The sequence below is a fragment of the Lepidochelys kempii genome, chromosome 1, assembly GCF_965140265.1.
Source record: "Lepidochelys kempii isolate rLepKem1 chromosome 1, rLepKem1.hap2, whole genome shotgun sequence".
Lineage (NCBI taxonomy): Eukaryota > Metazoa > Chordata > Testudines > Cheloniidae > Lepidochelys > Lepidochelys kempii.
The window spans coordinates 257,355,450-257,379,109 of NC_133256.1; the positions used below are offsets into that span (position 1 = coordinate 257,355,450).

Sequence of the window (23,660 nt, forward strand, 5' to 3'; positions counted from 1 at the left end):
CCCGCTCTACTTACGTTAAGGACGGCTTGAACGTTGCGTAAACTCCGTCCCTGAATAGCCGGGGGGAGGGGGACGTGAATGCCGCTGCGCCTATTCTCGAAATCCGGGTACGTACGAGACCGAGGCCAGAAAACCGAACCCAAACCGAGCAGTGTACGCAAATTGAGTAGTGCCCAAGAGCTGAGTCGGCTTTTTGCGTGTGGAGACAACGCTCTCCCTATTCCCGAAATTCGACTGCGAAAAATGCCAATCATGTAACCCACCTACGAACTGCGAGGAAAACCCTGGCCAAGCAGCATATTAACTAAATATTATACGGAAGTTTCGTAGCTCTCCCTTGTTCTATGGTGGGTTTAGCGTAAGTAGGGGAAGGAAGAGCCTTCCATTTTGCGTAAAATTCTTCAGTTGCTTTTTGCTCAGCTGGGGGGAGGGGTGTGTGCAAGATTACAGGCATTCTGTAACGTATTGTGTTTGGAGAATACAGGAAAGCCTTTTGCCTTAGCAGCAACTGCATGTGTGGGAGGTGGCAATAGGCTGGAAAGACAATACTTCTCTGTGGCAAGCTGCAGAGTTTAGGGCCTTAGTGTGCAATTAATCTTCGCTGTCCAAGGAATCTTCCTCCTGCTGCCCCCTTTGCAGGAAACACCCTCAGACACAACATTTAAGCTCAGTGTCTGCTGGAGCACACAAGGGGTTGCGGTTGAACAGATGCCATAAAAGCGATCTTGCCGCAGTGCACACACAGCACAGGCTCAGTAGCAGTAGCCGCCATGATATTTACTCTCTCCTTATTTCCAGTAAATGGAAGGGGAAAGGATATTTAGCTAAATTACTGTAATTATTTGCGTGAAGTAGTTACAGCTCCTTCAATAGGAAAGAGATTCCTTGTGACCTGTGCAAAAACCCAAACTACAGAAGCATTTAAAGCACTTCTACTGCCCAGACTTGACGAAGAGCTCTGTGGAGCTTGAAAGTTTGTCTTACACCAACAGAAGCTGGTCCAAACAAGATATTACCTCACCCTGTCTCTCAGGACAACACGGCTACAACAACAGGGCAAACAATGTTATTTTGTGTGATAGTATATTGTGTGCTTTAAAGTGTTCTGTTGCAATTAAAAAGTTTACATTTTAAAAAGTATGAATAAGGACAATATTTTAAAGCGTTCCACAACCCTGTAATAATAATTGGCAAAATTCTGCCTTCTATTACATCTATGTAACTCCACTAGTATCAATAGGATTTCATAGGTTTGTAAATGTGAAATGAATTTGGCTCTGTATATTGTATTCCTCTGCTCCTCTTATGCTGAAGGATTCCTAAGTACTTTACATGGTCCAAATCTTTTCTATGCTTCCACAAGTGGAAGGCATGAAACTCCACTGATCTGAGCAGTGGGGGAAGTTGAAAGAGATAAGGTAATGTCAGCTCTGCAGTGTCATTCCAATCCTTTAGAAACACTGACTGAGGGCAGGGTGCAGGGCTAGCAGTTGTCTGTGCTCTGCAGCAGCATCACCCCACAACACCTCAACTGTGAACAGAAGCTCCAAAGGGGAAACCTTGCATAATTTTGGTGCCCTGCGCAAGCTTTTTCCCCTCACAGAGGAGGGGAAAACTATATTCAGGCATCACAATTCATACACCTTTCAAATGCCGTCACCTCTGGTGAAGAAACACAGCTTGTATTTTTATACAGTTAAATAAACTTTCAGATGGAATGTAAATAAAAATGTGTCCACTTGAAACTACAGGGGAACTTCACCTATCCACCTGATTTAGAATATGGCCAAAACACTGGGATTACTACCATTACCTTTGTGAAAATGGACAAGGGATGCTGCATGCACACAGTCATTTTTACGCAGTGGCTGAATATACAAATACAGGTTAAAAATGTTTCCATTTCCTGTTTAACACTTAAACTAATTTCAACTCTGTTTAATAAACAAGAGTTCATTCAATCTGAACACCATTTTAATGTTTTTTATTATTATTATTATTTTATTTGGAGTGCCTGGAAGCCCTAGCTGTGCTCCTGGACCCCGACCCCATTGTGCCAGGTGGGAGTTGACATCTTGATAGTGAATGTGTGATAATAGGTAGCTTGGGCATATATAGGCTGGGAGGGCCTTGAAAGTAAAATACAAGTACTTTATGTTTTTGAAGTAATAGAGAGAGAGTGCGCTCCTGTGGAAGGACACAAAGATAGGGGTGACATAGTCAAAGCAACAGGCTAGGAATTTTTTTTTTTTTTTTTTTTTTTTTGCAGCAGCATTCTGAATGGATGTGAGCAGGGCAAAGCTCCATTTGTCAATGCTAGAGAGAACGATGTTGCAGTAATCAAAATGTGAGATGAGAGCCTACAGGAGAGTTTTAGCTGTGTGGATAGTAGGAAAAGCTATATCTTAGAGATGTTAGACAGAAAGAAGCTGCAATATTTAGACATAGCTTGGATGTGAGAATCTAGAGAGAGGTCCCAAGGTTATGGACCTGAGTGAAAGGCAGGATGGTGGGGTTGTCCACAATGATCAAGATCCATCACTCCCTTTGTGGGCTATGGAAGGAACAGGAAATTCTTTGTTGTTTTCAACATGCTCAATAACATTTGAAATTCTGCATTAAGACAATTACTATAATCACATCTCATGCTTCAGGGCTTCAGCTGATCACCTTCAGGGGCCAGAAAGCATTTTTTCCCCTGATGCACAATTGGTCAGATGTGTTCGGGGGTTTCTGTTTTCCCCCCCACCTTTCTCTGAAGTATCCAGTATTGGCCAGCTGGAGAGAGGCACCAGACAGAAAGGACCAATGCCCTGTGGTGGTACAGAGAATCTTCTTTCCCAAAGTATGTTTATACTGCAATCCAAGGTGTGATTGCAACTCAGGAAGACATACCCATGCGAACATGGCTAAAAATAGCAGAGCAGATGTAGCGGCATAGGTTTCAGTGCAGGCTAGCAATACGAGTAGGTCCCCAGGGTTCTTGTGTAGCCTGTGCTGAAGCCTCCACCAGCACATCTATACTGCTATTTTTAGCCATACTAGCATCAGCATTTTTACCTGTGCTGCAATCACACCTTAGACTGCAGTGTAGACATGCCCTTAAATGCTTGTCTGGTGAGTCTTGCTCACATGCTCAGAATCTAATTGATCCCCGATTTGGGGTTGGGAAGGAATTTTCCTCTAGGTCGGATTGGCGGGGACCTTGGAGTTTTTTTTGTTTTGCCTTCCTCTGTAGCATGGAGTACAGATAACCTGCTATGATCATCTGGTCTTATCTAATCAATTCTCAGTTGGATGGGCCTTGGTCATTGGTGGCCCCTTGATCTCTCCTATTCTCTGTCTGTGGTAGTTAACAACGTTGTCTCCTGAGGATTGAAATACTTCAGTCTAATACAGATTATTGTTTTCCAAAAAGGGGTAATTGGATGTAATATAAGGGGCTGTGATATACAGGTCAGATTAGATGATCTAGTGGTTCCTTCTTGCCTTAAACTCTATTAAATCTATAGAATCTACCAGGAAGGTCGGGGGGGGGGGGGGAGGGAATAGTGAGATTAAGAGCTCTGTTTTAACCATGTTGAGCTTGAGTTGACAGCTAGGCACCCATGACAAGATGTCAGAGACAGCCAAAATTTTCATTTGGACAGAATGAGCCAGGTGTGGAGCAGAGAAGATGACCTGTGAGTTGCCACCATAGAGATGGTAGTTGAATCTGTGTCTGTGGATGAGAGAACCTAGATATAAAATGCAGAGAGGGGAAAAAGGAAACCAAGGATAGAGCCCTGTGGAAGAAACGGTTACTTACTGTAACTGGTTCTTCTGTGTTCTTCTACTGGATCTAAGTTTTGGCTAGGAAGAGGTCATTAAGAGGTCATTTGTCATAGATCAGTGGTTTGAGCATTGGCCTGCTAAACCCAGAGGTGTGAGTTCAATCCTTGAGGGGGCTATTTTGGGATCGGGGCAAAAATTGGGGATTGGTCCTGCTTTGAGGTTGGACTAGAGGACCTCCTGAGGTCCCTTCCAACCCTGATATTCTATGATTCTATGATTAGAGACTTTAGTGAGAGTGGTTTCAGTGGAATGCAAGGGGTTAAAGCAGGGGTCTCAAACTCCTGGCCCGTGGGCCATCTGCGGCCTGCGAACCTCCGCAATGTGGCCAGTGGGGTTCCACCAGTTTTGGGGCTGGGTCTCTCCCTTGGCCTCACCTGCCGCCCCCGGGCGCTTCGCCCCTCGTGGCGATTTAAAATGGTCCAGGGCCCTGGCAGCACAGCGGAGCTGAGCGGTCTCTGCCTGCTCGCTCCACGTGTCTGCTGGACCTGCCCTGTGGCCCCGGGGCAGGGCGGGGCTGCACCTCCATGCGCTGCCCTCACCCCGAGCGCCCCTGTGGCCAATGGGAAGCTTTGGGGACAGCAGCACGCAGAAGGCCCCTGGCCCACCCCGCCTTGGAGCCTCAGGTAAGTGCCACACCCCCCGACCCCCTCCCAGAGCTTGCACCCCCACCAGCCCCCAAACTCCCTCCCAGAGCCTGTACTCCCTCCCCACACACCCCCAGCTCCCAAACTCCCTCCCAGAGCCTGTACCCCTCCCCCTCCTCCCTCCCAAAGCCTGCAACCCCACCACCTCCTACTGCACCCCTGCCCCAGCCCAGAGCCTGCACCCAGCACCCAAACTCCATTCCAGAGCCTGCATCCCAGACCCCCTCCCCAATCCAAACTCCTTCCCAGAGCCCAACCTGTCACCCCTTCTGCACCCAAACTCCCTCCCAGAGCCTGCGCCCCAATCCCCTACCCCAGACCTCCTCCCACACCGAAACTCCCTCCCAGAGCCTTAGGCAGGTGGGGGGCGGAGTTTTGGGGGGCAGGTTCTGGGCGGCATGAGTGACATTATTGGCCCCCTGGGAGGATCTGAGGACTTGCACTGGCCCTAAGGTAAATTGAGATTGAGACCCCTGGGTTAAAGCCAGTCTAGAATAGAAGTTGAGGAGAGGAAGAAATGGTTACTTACTGTAATTGTGGTCCTTCAAAATGTGATGCAGAAGTGTATTCCACTTAGGTGTGTGCATGCACAGCATGCTGGAGACTTCTAGCTAGCAGTACACATAGAAGGGCAGCGCTCATGCCTCGTGGCTGTGTGAGGCGGTGCCCCACCACCCTGACCCCCCACAGTTCCTTTGCACCAAAAGCCCATTAGAGGAGACTCTGTTGCAGAGGGGATGGAGAGTGGGGGGTGGAATACATGTCATCACATCTCAAAGAACCACAGTTACTGTAAGTGACAATTTCTTCTTCTTCAAGTTGATGCCAATGTGTATTCCACTTTGGTGACTTACAAGCTACCCCATTCAGAAAGGGGGCTCAAAGTCTACTGAAATAGGGATTGCAGAACCACCTTTTCGAGGCCTGAGTCCGCTCTGGAAGATACAGTAATAGCATAATGGTCTGTAAATGTATGTATGGACCACATGGCCACCCAGCCAATGTCCAATATGGGAATGTCACTGAGGACTGCTATTGACATTGCGTGCACTCTTTCGAATGCAATCATATCCGCTGAGGAGGCATAGCTGAAGCTATCTCATATGCAGTCTTGATACAGGATATTATCCATCTAGAGATGGTATGTGCAAAGACCGCTTGTCTCTTCATGCGGTCCGCATAAGACATGAACAGACGAGGCAAAACATGAAACAGTTCAATCCTATCCAGATACAAGGCTAGATAGTGCCTGACATCCAAAGTTTGGAGGTGCTGTTTCTCAGGGGATGAATGCGGCTTAGGGAAAAACACAGGTAAATACACCACCTGGTTCAGATGAAATTGACAGACCAATCTGGATAAAAACTTTGTTATAAAGTTACTTTGTCTTTGAAGGACTGTGTGCAAGGAGGCCCTGCCATCAGAGCCTGCAATTCAAACACCCTCCTTGCAGACATAATGGCTACCAAGAATGCGGGTTTCTGACACAAGAGGGGCAGTGGACACTACAGGACGTATGGGGCTCGAATGGAGGGCCCATTAGGGCCACCAAAACTATGTTTAGATCCCACAAAGGGACTGGTTCTCAGATCAGAGGGTATAAACAGAGAAGCCCTTTTAGAAATCTTGTCACCATAGCATTGGCAAAAACCGATTTTTTCCCCCTAAATAGGGGGATGATACTGCAGTCCAATGCACCCTCAGTGAACTGAGTGCACATCCAGATATCTGAAGATGTCCTGAATGGAAGTCCACGTTGGTTGGTTCCTGCGAGCCAAGGACCACACCAGAAACCTTTTACACTTCGCTAAGTAGACCATCCTGGTAGAGGACTTTCTACTGTTGAGTAGGACTTGTTGGACAGCCGCTGAACAATGCTCTTCTTCATTAAACCGTGCAGCAGCCATGCCATGAGGTGCAGGGAGTGCAGCATGGCAAATGCAGCCGTGGTTCTGAGTAAGCAGGTTGAGATGGGGAGGAAATGGTATGGGAGGCTGAATCGACAGCACAAGAAGGTCGGAGAACCAGCACTGTTTTGGCCACACCAGGACTATGAGGATAAGCTTGGCCCAATCTGCTTTGAGCTTGAGGATGATCTATGTAACCTCACAACCTTGCAATCAGTATTAGAGTTAAGGGTTTAGTGTTAGTTAGTTCTAGTAGTCGTTCCCACCCCCACCCCTCCGCCCCCGTGATGCCTTCAGTGCAGTTCAAACACTGTCCTTCATGTGTGGGAGTGATTCCTAACAGCAATCCCCACACACACCGCCTGCTTTGGAGCTCAAACTCCAGCTACAGGTGGTAAGAAGGAACAGAGGAGAGTCAGGGCCACGCCACCTGATCTAGCCAAGGGAGGGGCCACAGTCACTAGATGCAGGTACCACACCTTTACAGGTACTGCTAGGCAAAAGTCTCTGGGTCCAGTGCATTGGGCACACACACCTAACTGGAATATGTCTGCATCTACTTGAAGAACTGCAGACACCAACTGTAGAAAGCACACTCAGTGAGCTTGGAGATGAAAGGAAGGAGGTGTGACACTGTATGGAATATGAGAGACACTTTATGATATTATTGATATCCATATTATAATCTTACCAGATATACCATGTAAGGTATTAAGTATGATAATCTTTTTTATGTTTGTATCATCTTTGTATTGTAAGTTATAAATATGTGTGGTATATTTGTATTTCAAACTTGTGCTGTGTATCTGGGTGACACTGCCAGACAGAAATGCATCAGCACTGCCTAGCCTGTTCAATGGCCCATCAAGGGCAATCAGTGACAGTGAACCCATTGAAGGAAGCCAGAGGCTACACCTTATGAATCAACAAGACTTGTAGGGGCATGCCTGTGAACAGAGAACTCTAAGGCTTTTCCATACCATGTGCTGTGAAGCTTGTGTTTGGGACAAAGGATGTACAAGCCACATGGCAAAAGATATGAAAAGGAAGCTGCATCATTCTCCATTTTGTCTTCAATCCTGCTTCTTACCTCTGGAGTAACTTCTCTACAAACTGAAGCTCTGAACAAAGGACTGAATGACCTATGCAAGCTTTGGATGTGTTCCAGAGGGACTTTCAAGTCAACAAACTCACCAGTACTGCTAAGAAACAGATATATGGATCTGGAGACTTATATATGTGTCTGATTGCTTTACTATTTACCAATTCTCTTCTTGTTCTTGTTCTTGCCTTTTCTTTTCTAATAAACCTTTAGTTTTAGATACTAAAGGATTGGCTGGCAGCGGAGTATTTTGGGTAAGACCCAAACTAATACTGACCTGGCAATGTGAACTCTGTGGGGTTCAGAAGAACATTTTATATAGTGGGCAGAGTTTTTAAATAACTCCTGACCTTACTGGACCTATGTGCTAGTTGGGAGCCAGAGAACTGGAATGTAATAAAGAGGATTGTGTGATTTCTTTTTTCAGCTTCTTGTTAACCAGTATGGGGGATCAGGAGCACAATTTTTGACTGGTTGGTGAGTCTAACTTCAGTGTTAACCACCCACTTTGGGAGAATCTGCTCTCCTTTTTGCAGCCTGCCCTGATCTTGGCATTTTCAGTGAGGTCTAGCCTAGGCACACTGGGTCACAGAAGGGAAATGGGGCAGTAGATGGAGAGGTAAATTGGGTCAAGGGTGGGTTTGTTTAAGATGGAAGAGACTAAAGTATGTTAGTATTGTGAGAGGAAAAAGCCAGAGGAGAGAAAGAAGTTAAGAGTAAGGGAGGGGATGTGTATAGGCAGGAGGGAGATCAGAAGATGTGACTGCATCCAGTCACTAGGGCAAGTGGACTAGTTAAAGGAGGAAAGTGGACAAGAAACTTCTGCATCCCTTACAGGGAAGAAGCAGAAGAGAATAGTAGGAGGGGAGAGATGAAGAGAATGCAAGCCAAGGGGAGGGGGAAGGTCATATCATATTTTGTCAATTTCCTCTTAGAAGAATGTGTTGATGATGTGTGTTCTTTGTAGGCCATCCATGAGACTGTGAGAAAATATTATTTTCTCGTGTATTGAAGCTTCTTTCATTGCTTGTTTATGCACTATAAATGAATTGCCTGCTTTGCATTTAAGTTTATACTTTAACAGATACATTTAATTAGGCTGATCATCTAGAGTTTCATGTGGATATCAAGAGCTTATATTTTGCCAACCTTTGATCCAAACACAGGACCAAACCCTGTAGTCTAGTGGCTCTCAAATTTTTTCCTGTTTTGGTTGACATCTTAAGAGAGAGAGTGTCTAGAGTGGACTCTCCGCAGCTTTGTGCTCAAGGTGGTGTCCCATAGGCTTCATGGAGTCTTCTATCTTGTGTTTCATGAGATTTGTTATCACTAACTCATCACCTGGTGCTGAGTCTCTTCCTTGTATTGTATTGAAAGGTGGTAAAAAATATATATAACATCCTAATATTTTCTAAGAGAGCAATTGCTGTTATGGCCACAGGGATATTATGTGATTGTGAATGGAAAGGAGGTGGTCCACAAAATAATCTTGCTTATTAACATGTTCTTTACTCTGAAAAAGTTTGGAAACCACCGGCTTAGAGCAAGTGGAGAAGCTGTGTTGCTTTTGTCTCATTGACCAATCTTAATAGCGTTGTCAGTCACCAGTTAGCCCCATCCCATCTGGCTCTCCTCAGTTGCAGAGAGGATCTCTGCAGCCTGGGACCCTCATAGATAGCAGCTGAAGTAAGATGAAAAATTGAAGAATCCCCCCCAAAGTGTTAAACATAGTGTTTCTTAATATTTTAAATATTTTTTAAAAATAATAATGTTGGGCTATATCCCATTTAGTTTACCCATGCAAGTTCTCACAACAAAATCAGCAAGACTACTCACAGGGTAGAACCAGGGTCTCACTCAAACTATGTGTTGGCTGTATTGCACACAAGTATAAAGAAGAGAGACATTTTAATTTAGCATTTTTCATAGATATGAAAAATAGACAAGAGCTTTAAATATTCCAAAACAGAAATACAGGCACTTTAAAAACAAATAAATAATCTAATCAAGATTTCTAAAAATCTTTTCAAGCAACTATCATTCCTCTACTGTCAATGAAACATTAGTAAGTTCACCTATTCTTATCTCTCTTTCACTGCACTTTCCCTCTGTGTACTAGTTACTCATTATTTTGTAAAAACTATGTTTCAATGCTGTTCCATTCCATGCCATTATATTCTATTCCACAGACATTCCTTTCCCGAGAAACTATAAAAAGTGCACATTAAGCCGATGTGACAAAACAGCTTTGCTTCTCCTGAACAATAAGGAAGGTATTCCTTGAATAAGTCACATTTCTGGGCTTTTTCAACTTTTGGCTGCTTGAAAGATCATTTTAAAATAGCACTAAGGTGAACCAGGAACTGTTAAGATTATTGAAATATGATACCTAAAAAGCTCTTCCCAGCATCCCTCTAATTCTAAACTTTCCAAATTGTGTATGAAAAACACTAAGTAACCAAGGAGTCAGACCTTGGATATCATGGCTTCATCTGAGGTACACGGATTGTTTTCAAACGGAGATTTGCACCAGTTTTCCATCTACTCTTTGGCATCCCCAATCCCTCCAGCAGTTATTGCAAATGTAGCTTCATTTTCAGGCATCTCAGGGCTGGGAAAAGAAAGAAGCAAGAAAATGGCTGTTCTCTGTGTAAAATGTAGTCATGATGCAGTATCCAAGATTTTATCAGGTAAAATACCTCAAAGCTCATGTTCTTAGTTGTAAATTACAGAAATTGTCCATCAGGATTTATGACCAAAAAGTGTGAAATCCATCCCTGTGCAGAGGGTAAACACCAAGTCTGTACACCACTTAATTTTATTTTAAACGTTTCAAAAATACAGACTGGAGCGAATTGCACACAAAAGTGCATATATTTTTGTTTAGATTTTCTGTTTAGAGTGGTTTCCAATTTTTTTTTTAAGTGATGTGGCAGAACCAAACAGTTTTGGCTATGGAAGCTTTCCCTCCATATCCTAGGTTTGCCACATCACCACCTTGAATCTCCACACATCTCTGCCCAATACAACTAAGGCCTGGTCTACACTACAAAGTTAGGTCAACTTAAGTCACCTTGCATCAACCTATTAGTGCTTGCATTACACTAAAATTTATCTCCGGCTGACATAAGCTCCTTGTTATGGCAATGCAGTAAAATCACCTCCCCAAATGGCACAGAGCCATGGTTGACCTACTGAGGTCAACACAGTGCAAATATAGACACTGCATGACTTTTGTCAACCCTAACAGTCTCCAGCAGCTGTCCCCGCAATCCCCCATTCCCTGCAACAGTGACCGCTCTGGTCACAACTGTAAGTTCCACTGCACAGGGGGCAGAAACTCCAGAACCTGTACAGAAGTGGGGGGGGGGGGACCACTGGCACTATGGCCCCGCCCCTGCTCCTCCTCTTCCCCTGAGATCCCGACCAGGCCAGATCCAGGCAGTGATACCTGCCCAGCATGGGCGGCGCATGAACCGCCAGCTGGGGGAGGCTAGCCGCAGTCTTACCCCTTCCACCTGAGGCCCCGCCCATTCCACCCCCACCGGAGCCCAGAGGACGCCCCCACCCCCTGGCCCAATCTCGCCCCGGGCTAGCCCCCCAGCCCTGGAGCGCCGGGAGGCATGCAACCACAGCCTCCTCAGCTCCGGAGCTTGGGAGGGCGTGCGACCCCAGCTTCCAGAGCGGCAGTGGTGCACGGCCCCAGCCCCAGAGCATGGGAGGGGGTGGCGGGTGGCTGCAGCCTCCCCAGCCCCAGCTGGAGCACTGTGGGGGATGGAGCAGGACTGGAGCTGTGGCGCTGCTGCAGGCAGGGAGCAGGGCCTCACCTGGCTGTTTGGGGAGGCACAGCCTTCGCCAGCGTATGGGACCCGCTGCCCAGGGAGCCCAGGATGCTGTGGGAGCTCCAGACCCTCCACCTGCTCTGGGCAGGGATCCAGGGTGCCTGAGAGCAGCCCCCAGCTCATGTCCCCGACCCCACGACGCGCTGTCCGGGGCAGGTGGAGGATCTGAGGCTGCCCACAGTGGCCTGGGCTCCTTGGGTGACTCTTAGCACAGCCGGGTTCCAGCTTCCGGCCTGGCCAGGGAGCAGGGCCTCAGGAGGAAGAGGAGGAGCAGGGCTCCATGGTGAGGGGGGGGCTAAAGCCCAACTCAGCCCCCCTACTGGGAAGAAGCCGGTGCCACTGGCAGGGGCTGTGCTTCGCGGCAGGGGAGCCGATCACCTTATAAGCTCCCCCGCTGCAAAGCGCAGCCCCTGCTGTGCCTGCCTGAGGTTACTACACTCATGTTAAAAGGTGAGCAGGTGTGGCCCTCCCACTGGTAAAAGTGGGGGGTGGGCATGGCCCCCTTGGTTCCAGCACCACTGCCAGGGGGTCACAGAAACTGGAAGCCACTCCCCCTTTTAAAGCTCCCTGAGTATTTTTTTAAAATGCCATTTTCTGATTGCCCAGCTTGGACAGCAAACCTAGCAGCTCTCCCTTGCATGCAACCACCCAACCAACCACACCAGCTCCATGCACTAGATGTACTTCTGCCTGGAACAGACAGCTGGCACTGGATCTCCTGGGCCTGTGAGGAGAATAGGCTGTGCAACATGGGCGACACATCCAAGAGGCTGGGGAAGGCTATGCCTCCCCAAACAGCCTTCTGTGGCCACGCACATGCTCCTCCCCAAAGCCCCCTCCTACTTGCTCTTTCCCCCTTGGCCCCAGCCCAGGCAGGCTGCTCCTCTTCAGTGCTGCTGGGGCTAGGGAGGCCAGGACTTGGCTGCCTTATTTCTTCCTCCACAGTAGGCTGCTTTCCCATGCCAGTCTGTGATGAGTTTGGCTGGCACCATTGCAATAAACAGGCTAGCAGCATATGGGCCTGGGTGGCTTTGGGACAGCAGTAGCAGCTGTGTTCTCTATGCGCTTGTGACCCTCAGAAGTGAGAAATCACTACAGCCTGTGAAAAATAGTGCCAGTGTTCAGTGCAATTATCCTATATTCATACCCAACGAATAGGGACTGAAATTTTATAGCTTCACACAACAGAAAATCCCTCCCTCTTTTGTCGTTGGTGGACCTTACTTACCACAGGTGGGGCTGGAAAGCAGAGTTTTGCCCAGGCACTCCAAAGCTGAAGTGTTTCTTAAGCATTTCTTATTAAACATATTTATCAGAATAAGGGAAGGGAGTTGGGAAAATGTATCTTTCCCTGTCCCTTGTGACTGTAAATCCAATGGTACATTTGCCTGTTTTTATCACAGCTTCTGGTGTGACAGCCTTGAGGGGTACCCCCTCCATGCCTGGCGAATGCCTGACCTCGATGAGGAGGAGGAGGAAGAGAACTAGGGAAGACACTTATGCAGAATCCTGCAAGCCAGTGTTGCAAGCGGCTTGGAAGGCCAGTATCGCCAACACTATGGAGAGGACGGGGGAAAGACCCAAGATTCCCCATAGGACAAGGAGCAGGAAATGCACCAGTACATAATGGGTCTTCTCAGGCAGCAAAGCCAAACACTGCCGACCCTAGTTGACATACAGGTTCAAAAATCCTGGACTCTCCACCCTTTGCAGGCTTGGAGAATTCCATGGTCACTACTCCCTGCACCCTCAAACATATGACATGGCATCATGGGGCACAACATTAGCCTACCAGTTCACGCTGGGGGTCTGCAAGGAAAACCACAGCTTCACATACATTGACCTGTGAGAACCACAACTGGTGTACATGTAGCCACAACAGACAACATTTGTTTATTCAAATGGACATAAATATTTACCTCCTTTCTAATTTTAAATTTTCACCCCATTAAGTTATGTTAAAAATGTATATAACATTGCCTATGGTTTTATTTGCACATTGATTTTCTGCACTGTTTTTTCCCACTCAGTAAGTTCTATTTTTGGAACTTTATTAGTTTACAACAAATATTGCAGAATTCATAGCAGCAGTCAAAGCAAACAGTACTTGTAAATGCACATTAAGCACCACAGAATTCATAGCTTCAGAAAAACACCCAGTCATATTTATAAATGTACAGTAGCAAGCATTACACAATTCTTAGCAGCACTCAAAGCTCCAGGCTCAAACACTCCAGCACAGAAGACTACTGTGGCTGACCATTAAAGTGCTCTCTCAAAGCCTCCTTCAATTGTATAGCTCCATGCAGCAGTCTTGTAATAGCCCTTGTGCCTGGCTGGTCAAAGTCAGTGTACAGTCGTTCCACCTCCACCCAGGAAGCAGCTTTTCCTTTTGCTCCTTTTGCATTTGCCTCACTGATATTAAGAGGACCCAACAGGCAGTTATAAACATTGGGATATTTTCTCACTGAGATCCAATCTAGCATGTAAACACAACCAGCATCCCTCCAGGCTACCAAAAGCACATTCAATTGTCATTCTGCACCTACTGAGCTGGTAGCTGAATCTTTCCTTGGTGTTATCAAGTTGACTAGTGTTTGGCTTCATGAGCCAGAGGAGCAAGGGGTAGGCTGGGTCCTCCAGAATCTGGAAACTACTGGCATTTCAATATTTACAATGGTAACCAGCCAAATGAGAAAGAATGTCCCTGCTTGCAGCTTTCTGAACAGTCCTGTGTTCTTAAAGATGCAAGCATCATGCACATTCCGTGTCTCTAAGGTGCCACTAGTACTCCTTTTTGCGAATAGAGACTAACACGGCTGCTACTCTGAAACCTGATTCCCTGACTAGCCAACACTGATATTGGTGACGTATCCCCAGTGATCCACCAGCGCCTGTATAACCAGAGAAAAGTAGCACTTCTATCGAGGTGCTCTGTGGCAAGGTGGGATTGGGCCAAAACAGGAATATGCATGCCATCTATCACCCCACCGCAATTCAGGAACTCCACTGCTGCAAATCCATCCACTGTGTCCTGCAGATTGCAAAGAGTCTCAGTCTTACACTGTAGGAGGCGATTAATGGCCCTACACACTTGCATGATAATAGCCCCCAGTGGATTTTCCAACTCCAAAATGATTTCCCATTGACTGCTAGCAAGCTGGTGTTGCAAGCTTCCACAGTGTGATCACCACTTGCTTCTCCACTGTTAGTGCAATTCTCATTCTGGTGTCCCTGTGCTGGAGGGTGGGGCAAGCTTGGCACATAGATCCAGGAATGTGGCCTTCTGCATCCAAAAGCTCTGCAGTCACTGCTTACTGTTCCGAACGTGCACTACAATGGGAGCCAGTCAGTGCTCATTTCTCAGGACCAGAAGCAGCATTCCACGATCTGCAGCTTCTCCATTTACACCCACCAACAACCTTCAATTGTCTTTGGCTACATCCCTAAGCAAACTGTCCTAAAGGAAATCCTCATGTCCCCAGTTGTTGCGGTATTTCTGGAGGTTCTGCAAATACAGGAGAATTGTGCTGTCCTGTATTTGCAATGTTCATGAGAATAGTGCAGAGCTCTGCAGGCGCTGTGCTTCTGTCAAAGATAACAGAGACTGAAAAGTGTCATGGGGGTGTGTAGGATTTCTAAAAAACAGCATGGAAATTATGGGCTATGAATGGCATTATGGGATGCAGAAAGTTGCATGCTGGGAACTTGATCCTTAGCTCCCAGAGATCCCTGCGTGAATCATTACTATCCACAAAACACTGCAAAAATATCCCAAAAGGCATTGCCCCAGATGATGGCACAAGACACACTGCGATATCTACTGGTGGTGCACTGCACTTTACTTTGACACATGCACTCCTGATGAGTATGTGCAGGCCAACACAAGCAGCCAAGTATGTACACGCCTAACCAATATACAAACTTTGGTGACTGTTCACCGACATAACGTGTGTCGAGCAAAATACGTAGTGTACACATGGCCTCAGTCCTGACCTGCCCCCTTCATGGGTGACCTGATTTAAATCCTGATCCACAGAACTCTCTATTGTTCCAGTCCTGGACATCCTCTGGGCAGAGATTGCCAGTTATACCAAATTGTTTAGTAGTTTCCTAATAGAGACAAATCTCTACTGGCAATTATGATGAGACCTCTCTAATTTCTTTTACTTGTGACTTAGGTCACAAGTAAAGAATTTCAATCTAGGTCTCCTAGTTAATTTTCTTGTGCATTGTTTTCTCAAGATGTCATTCAGAAGCAGGATTCATTTGGAACTCAGCAACCAGCTACGATGCTATCATGTTCCAGTAGTATGAGCTATGTCAGCTATTAACCATCCACCCAACATAACTCCTGTCCCACAAAAGAGAGGTGTTTACCTGTCATATATCTTGGCAATACGCAACTCCCCCCTTCCCTTCCGCAAACTAATCCTTGTGGTTGAAGCATGAGCAAGGATGTGGCCGCCAATGGGCTTCTTAGGGTCTGCCTGAAAACTAAATTAACAAAAAATAATTATTAAGTTTCTCTTGGTGAATTCCATAGGCTAACAATCATAATAAGTCATCAGACAAGACATGATGATATCAGATGAATGGATGTGTAACAAGAGGATTTAGCAAAGGGCCTGTCTATACTTAAAACAATGCAGTGGCGCAGCAACACCGCTGCAGTTGCTCCACTGTAGTGCTTCAGTGAAGACACTTCCTATGCCAACAGAAGAGGTTCTCCCGTTGGCATAGGTACTCCACCTCCATGAGACAGGAGAATTCTCCCATAGATCTAGCACTGTTTACACCAAGGTTACATCAATTTAACTGCATCGCTCAGGGATGTGAATTTTTCACAACCCTGGGGCAATGTAGTTATACCAACCTAATTTCCTAGTGTAGACCAGGTCTAAGTTTTTACTACATGTATGCTCTTAGGTGTGGTTTTCAAAAGTGCTCAGTGTTGGCCTAACTCTGCTCACATGGACTTCAACAGGTGCAAAGTTAGGCCAACACTGAATGTTTTGAGAAATCTCACCCTTAATCTTTGCACTAAACTGGTTCCACAACAATTCTGCTCAAAATTTTCAACATTTCTTGTGATATGTTTTCTAAGTTCAACTCATGGTGAAAGGGGTCATCATGACAGACAGGGCATGGACAATGAAAGGAAAAGAATTTAAAGACTCAGAGAAACCCATGAGTGTAATTTGTGAATGATCTGTTGCCCCTTTTTGACCTGAGTGGCTAGTCAAACTTCAGGCCCTGGGGTTGTCTCAGTTGGAAGTAGAAATTAGTGGCATCTGGTATTCTCTTTGATGCAATCTTCTTTATTTACAAGTAACATACAAAATCCTGCTTCTCCAAATGCTGGACAAACCAAGAACAAATGGAGCACTTTCTTAGCTTACAGCCACAAGCCTCCTTAGCCAACACCAAACCTAAAAGCTCTCTCTCTAGCATTTTTCCAGGTTCGTATATAGTACTTACAGGCTACGGCTTCAATTTCTTGCTTTTTGCCTCTGCCTCTCTCTCAGTTTTTCTCTGTTCTCAGTTTCTGAATGTTCTGCCTTCCCTCACAAAGCTGTCTGACTCAAATATTTACAAGACAATGGACAACCCTCAGATATCCACTCCAAATACATCACCAAACTCTTCCATTACATCCTCACCCATAATAATTTTACACTCAACAACAAATACTTTGTCCAAACCATGGCACAGCCATGGTTACTAGGATGGCTCCCCAATACACCAACCTCTTCATAGGCCACGTTTAAGAAGAATTTCTGGACAAATGCACCACGAAACTAATGATATACCTGAGATACAGCAATGATATTTTCATCCTCTGGACACACAATTTAAACTCACTCACAGACTTCCACAGCAACTTCAACAACCACCACCTGTCCATTAAGCTCTCTCTGGAACACTCCCCTACTAGCATCAACTTGCTGGACACCACGATCAGCTTCAACAATGGAACCCTACAGACAGCTAGATACAAGAAAGCCATGGATCACACTTATCTTCATAGATCCTGTAACCACCCCAAACATACCAAGAAATCTGTTATCTAGAGCCAGGCACTCAGATACCACAGAATATGCTCTGAGAAGAAAGTCTGGGATATACACATTAACACACTCAAAACCACCTTCACCAAAACAAGAACACTGCACCAGAGAAGTAGATCAAATCATGGAACTGGCCACCCAAATACCCCAAGAAAAGCTGCTTCAATACAGAAATAAAATCTCCTCCGACCGCACACTCCTAGTTGTCACCTACCATCCCACACTGGAAACCATACAGAGTATCATCAAACTACAACAACCATACTCGATGGGGACCCTATCCTGAAATAAATCTTTATTGGATCCCCTCGTCTGGCCTTCAAACAACACCTCCAACCTCTCCAAGCTCATCATCAGAAGCAAACTCCCCACAGACCAGGACACACCAACTCAAAGCAGCACCAGACCCTGCCAGAACAACAGATGCAAAACCTGCAGACATATATCCACTGCTATAGTGATCAACACACCCCACAAACACACCGTTCAAGATACATGGGTCCTACACATGCTTATCACAATTTATGGTGTATCTCATCCAGTGCACTAAATGTCCCAATAACAACTACATGTGTGAAACCAGACAATCACTACACTCCTGAATGAACTCCCACAGAAAAATGATAAAAGACAAAAATAGCCTATCGCCTGTGGGTGAACACTTTTGACAAAGTGATCACTCTATGTCTGAACTATCAGTCCTCATCCTCAAAGGAAACCTGCACAACACCTTCAAAAGATGAGCCTGGGAGCTTAAATTCATAACTTTACTAGACACTAAAAGTCATGAATTGAATAGAGGCACTGGATTTATGGTATTTGTCCTTGTATTTAGTTGTGATACTCCGAGTACATTTCCCTGACCTGACAAAGAGCTCTTGTGTAAGCTCGAAAGTTTGTCTCTCTCACCAACAGAAGTTGGTCCAATAAAAGATATTACCTCACCTACCTTGTTTCAAGCCCCCCATCCCCACCCACACCACACATACACTAAGTGATACTCAGTAAAACCCCTATGCTCACTCAGTCTGCACTTCTGGGCACGTTCCACAGCCACCTTTTGTCTTAGGTGGGGAGTTTCTGATAACTCACCTAACAGTTGTTATTTGAAGAGTTCATTCACACCCAATCTTAAAGTGTCTTGTGATTGATGCAGCCAGTACCTCTCAGGTCATGTTTACACTACCACTTACGTTGGTAAAATGTTATGTTGCTCAGAGGAGTGAAAAATATACCCCTGAGCATCATAAGTTTCACTGGTGTAACTGGGAGTGTGCACAGCGCTATGTCGGCGAAAGATCTTCTCCTGCCGACATACCTACCAGTGCTCATTGAGGTGGTTTTATTATGTCGACAGGAGAGCTCTCTCCCATTGGCATAGAGCAGCTACACAAGCAATTTTATAGCAGTGCAGCTGCACTGATACAGCTGTGCACTTGTAATCTTGCTAGTGTAGACATGGCCTCAACAAATCACAGCCCAATATTAAACCTGTTTAAAGATGTAGGGTGCATCTTCACACCTGAGCTTGCCCTTCCCAACAAAAATCCATTTCCCATATCTATTAAGTGTTTAATGCAGAGGTGGCCAACCTGAGCCTGAGAAGGAGCCAGAATTTACCAATGTATATTGCCAAAGAGCCACCGTAATACATTAGCAGCCCCGCATCAGTTCCCCCCTACCCCAGCTCCCAGCGCCTCCCACCCACCGGCAGCTCCGCCAATCAGCACCTCCCCCTCCTTCCCTCCCTCCACACATCTCCTGATCAGCTGTTTCGTGGCATGCAGGAGGCTCTGGGGGGAGAGGGAGGGAGAGGAGCAAGGGCATGGCAGGCTCAGGGGAGGGGGCGGGAAGGGCCTGTGGCAGAGCCAGGGGTTGAGCAGTGAGCACCCCCCAGCACATTGGAAAGTTGGCGCCTGTAGCTCCAGCCCCGGAGTTGGTGCCTCTACAAGGAGCCGCATATTAACTGCTGAAGAGCCGCATGGGGCTCCGGAGCCACACGTTGGCCACCGCTGGTTTAGTGCAAGAGGAGAAATTTAAAAGAAAAAGAGAAGAACACGTGGCTTACGTCATAGTTGCTCCTGGATCAGCAGTCATCTGATTGGTCACAAACACAGCCACATTATATTCTGCAATAAAGAACAATATAAAGACCTAAAGGAAGGGGAATAGATCACACTACAATTCATGCATATTGTCTCATGAGTGCCACAAGGGAGACACTTTCCGATTGTCAGGTCCAGCACCCATATCACAAACAACAGAACACTCCTGCCTATCTTTCTGATGGCTTGGACTAATTAGGGATAGAATTTTTAAAAGCGATCAGAGCTAGCTTAATTCTTCTTCCATTTGAACTCAAAGTGGGAGCAGTTAGGCCAGCACTGAGCTCCTTTGGAAAACCCATCCTTCACCAGTTGTAGTGAAACATTCAAAAAATGGGGGAAAATGTAACTTCCTACTCAGCCAGTAATAAACCATCACAACATTCCAATATTGCTAATAGACTGTGACAATGGGTAAGTCACTTTACCCCTTCTGCTTCTGTTTTTCCTTCCACCATTTGTCTTTCTTGTCTATTTAGACTGTAAATTCTTCAAGACAGGAACTATCTCTTACTATGTTTGAACAATGTCCCAATTCTCTCAACTGGGGCTTATACGTGCTCCTGAAATACAAATAAGAATAATTCTGAGATGCCTCAGAATGTTGAAGAATCCTGGAGGCCAATTGGTCAAATTGAAGTCACATGATTTCTAACTAAGTATCACATTTTTGTTAGTAAGTGGTTGTGTAAGGCAAGGAAAGATTAATTGGGCAATGTCTACCATTAAATTCATTGGGGCTACCATGTGGTAATGCTGGGCTACCAACTGCCTTTTCACAGTAGTTCCAATACATTTTTCACTTTTCCTGCAAGGTCCCCCCTACCTTCTGAGATTTTCTGAAGCCTTGAAAGCATCTGAGCAAGTTTCTGTTGCCGTTCAGCCAGCTCTCCACGGCCACTGAAATCTACACGGAAGAGTGCCATTATGGAGTCAATGATCTGCATGGTAAAGATACAAAATAAATAAATGTAGTGAAAGAAAAGGAAGGAGGAAAAGAGGAAATTATCCTGAAAGCATTAAGCTGATGCAGAAGAGTAAAATGACCTAAAGGCTCATACCAATAGCTTGAAGATGCCAGCTTCCTCATGGAACTTGGCTGCTACGTAGTCAAGCAACTCCATCTGATGTTCACCTGGTGGGAAGTACAGTTGGACAATGAAATTAAGACCCAGAAGGAGCTGAGGCGTGAGGTAACACTAAGGCCAGGTTTACACTAGAAACTTTTGCAGATGTAGTAATATCAGTTAGGGGTATGGGGTTTTTTTGGCAACATTTCTATGCTGGCAAAAACCCTAGTGTGGACACAGTTATACCAGCATTATTTCATTCATGGAACCAGTATAAACTATACTGGCAAAAACACGTTTTGTCAGTGTAAGTGATGTCTGCACTAGGGCCAGGACTACATACAAACTTTTGCTGTGTCAGCCAAGGGTGTTACTTTGGCAGTATAGCTTATTTTGCTCAGGTGGTCTGGAATAAGCTATCCCACCAAAAATTCAATATTGCCAGTAAAAGCTGTGTCCACACTAGGAACATCTTGCCATGATACTATACTAGCATAGCTATACTGTCAAAGCGCTCCTAGTGTAGACCTGGCCTAACTCTTAAGGTGCAGGCAAAGGACAGTAAACTGAGTGTTCATAAACTATGCCCTATGTATTCCACGGCTGCAGAATTTTCTACAGAGCCCACCACATGCATGGAACTGTGCATCATATTAGTTTTCATTCTTGAAACATTAAGTTCTTAGTGTTTATGGTTAAAAAAATTACAAAACAATTTAAAAATGTAAATCAGCGCAGTTGGGAGGGGTGAATTGCCTCATTCATATGAAATTAACTATGAAACCTAAGATGACAATTTAAATGTCAACATTGTTTAGTATTTCACTACTAATAGTTTTAGTCGCAATTCCAACTAATGCATTTACTCCCCCGCCCCCACCAAAATCTACAACTGCCTCTCATGCCTCCGCAGATTCCAAACACTCCCTATCCAGTTACCAAAACCTTCAACTTCCCCAAGACAATTTCTACTATGCATCAGGACATGACTTTGCAGAACGGGGCAAATGGAGGGACAAAGTGAAATAACACAAGGAATATTATACTAACTGCATTATTCATATTTAACTCAATAAAAACTTCCATTTAAAAAATGTAACTGAAGCTGCCACAGAATTTCGAGTCTGTTGCACCGCAATGCTGCAGGATATAGAGGCCTTGCCACATAGTGCATGGGATCATGCCTATAAGGTTCCATTCACAAAATGACAGACTTTCTCAATGTTGTTTATACTGCCCACTTACATTCAAGCACTCACAATTAGTCTCCAACAAATATACCAGTTTCCATAGTGCTTCAAAGAAAGCAAATTCAGATATCATGGTGGTACACAAATATTATAAGATATGGAGTTCGCTTAGGGCTTGTCTACACAGAGGATTTAAACCAGATTGATTTGGTGCACATTATTTAACACACAGTATGCAAGCCACACTAATAGCATGCACACACAGGATGGCTGGACTCTCTTTCAATTCTCATCATTGCATACACATGGCAGCAGCTTGCTGCATACTAAGCACATGACATTCTCAGAGGGTACTTTGTTGAGCAGCATGCATTCTGGGATTTTTCTCACTGTTCACTGGAGGAGGCATAGGGGAAGCCAGGCAGGTTCAAATTTTAAAATAATTCCTTACACAGGACAAGGAAGAAGAGGAAGACACCAAGGAACTGCCACTAAAGGAGCTGTTCCTGGAGCAGCTTCACAACATGCAGCATTGTTTCTGGGCTCGGAAAACCAGCGTCAATTGGTGGAAAAGGATTGTTTGGCAGACCCGGGATGACCTGCCGTGGCAAGAGAATTTCAGGATGGGAAAGGCAACCTTTTTTGAAATATGTGCTGAACTAGCCCTGGAGCTGCAACAGCAGCTTATCAACATGCAGCATCTCATATTCATGGAGAAGCAAGTTGCCACTGACACCTTGAAGCTGGTCACTCCCAAATGTTACCATCCATAGCCAATCAATTTGGTGTAAGGAGATCTACTGTTGGGGCCATTGTCATGCAGGTATGTGATGCCCTGAATAAGGTACTGTTCCACCAGGTTATAAAGCTTGATAATGCTCAGGAGATTATTGATGACTTTGCATATATGGGGTTCCCACACTGTATTGGGGCAACTGATGAGACCCATGTGCCTATTATTTGTGTATCCCCACCACTGCAGGGCTCAGAATTTATAAACAGAAAGAGATATTCCTCCATGGTGTTCCAAGGGCTGGTTGACCATGGAGGCAGGTTTACAAACATAAAATGCAGAGTCTGGAAGGGTCCACAATGATAGTATCGTTTGGAATTCAGCTCTATTTACCTTCATGAATAAAGGACTGCTTTCCCCCAGGATCACTATGGACATGAATGGTGTGGAGACTACTCCAATTATCCTGGGAGACCTGGTTTATCCTCTGGTTCCCTGGTTAATGAAGTCATTCACAGGCCACACGGACAGAAGGAGAAAACTGTTTACCACATCAGTACATAGGCTCTGACTCCATGTGTGCTCCGGGGCTGGAGCACCCACAGAAAAAAAGAGCGGGTGCTCAGCACCCACTGGCAGCACCGCCAATCAGCTGCTCCCCCTACCCCTCAGTGCCTCCCGCCCATTGCAGATCAGCTGTTTAGCGGTGTGCATGAGGAGTGAGGGCGCTCAAGGGAAGGGGTGGAGCAGGGGAAGGAAGAGCAGGGTGGGGTGGGGGTTTGGAGGAAGGGACAGAATGGGCCCTGGGGCGGAATGGGGGTCAAGTAACTCATAAAGACAGCGCCTATGCCTCAGTAGTTGCAGAATGGCAGTGGAGCGTGCATTTGCCCGTTCGAAAGGACAGTGGTATTGTTTGTGGAGTAGGTTGGAAGCTGCAGAAAGGTGATCGCTCCATGTTGTATTTGCACAATATCTGTGAGAGTAAGGGAGAAAGCCTTAATGATGAGTGGGAGGCTGAGGTGCAGGGACTTGCTCAGCAGTTTGAACAGCCAACAAGTAACCCAATAGAAAATGGAAAAAGCCAGGGCAATACTGTCAGGGATGCCTACTGTTCCTACTTTGAGTATGAGGCCTGAAAATGTACAGCTGTACATCCAGCTGT

General features: G+C 45.7%; 1 protein-coding gene across 5 annotated transcripts in view; it reads right to left on the reverse strand.

Annotated features, from left to right (window-relative positions):
* Positions 1–9,467: 9,467 nt before the first annotated feature.
* DMC1 (DNA meiotic recombinase 1) overlaps positions 9,468–23,660 on the reverse strand; it is a 36,961-nt gene continuing 22,768 nt past the window's right edge. For 4 of the 5 annotated variants that reach the window (XM_073326512.1, XM_073326503.1, XM_073326521.1 and 1 more), the window contains exons 10-14: positions 20,567–20,640; positions 20,332–20,446; positions 19,469–19,529; positions 15,710–15,826; positions 13,254–13,744 (exon numbers count right to left, since the gene is read on the reverse strand). In XM_073326512.1, the coding sequence (XP_073182613.1) occupies positions 13,576–13,744; positions 15,710–15,826; positions 19,469–19,529; positions 20,332–20,446; positions 20,567–20,640 (536 nt within the window). In that variant the 3' untranslated portion in view covers positions 13,254–13,575. Of the gene's footprint in view, positions 10,099–13,253; positions 13,745–15,709; positions 15,827–19,468; positions 19,530–20,331; positions 20,447–20,566; positions 20,641–23,660 lie in introns of those variants that run through there. The other variant, XM_073326530.1, reaches the window with a different exon arrangement.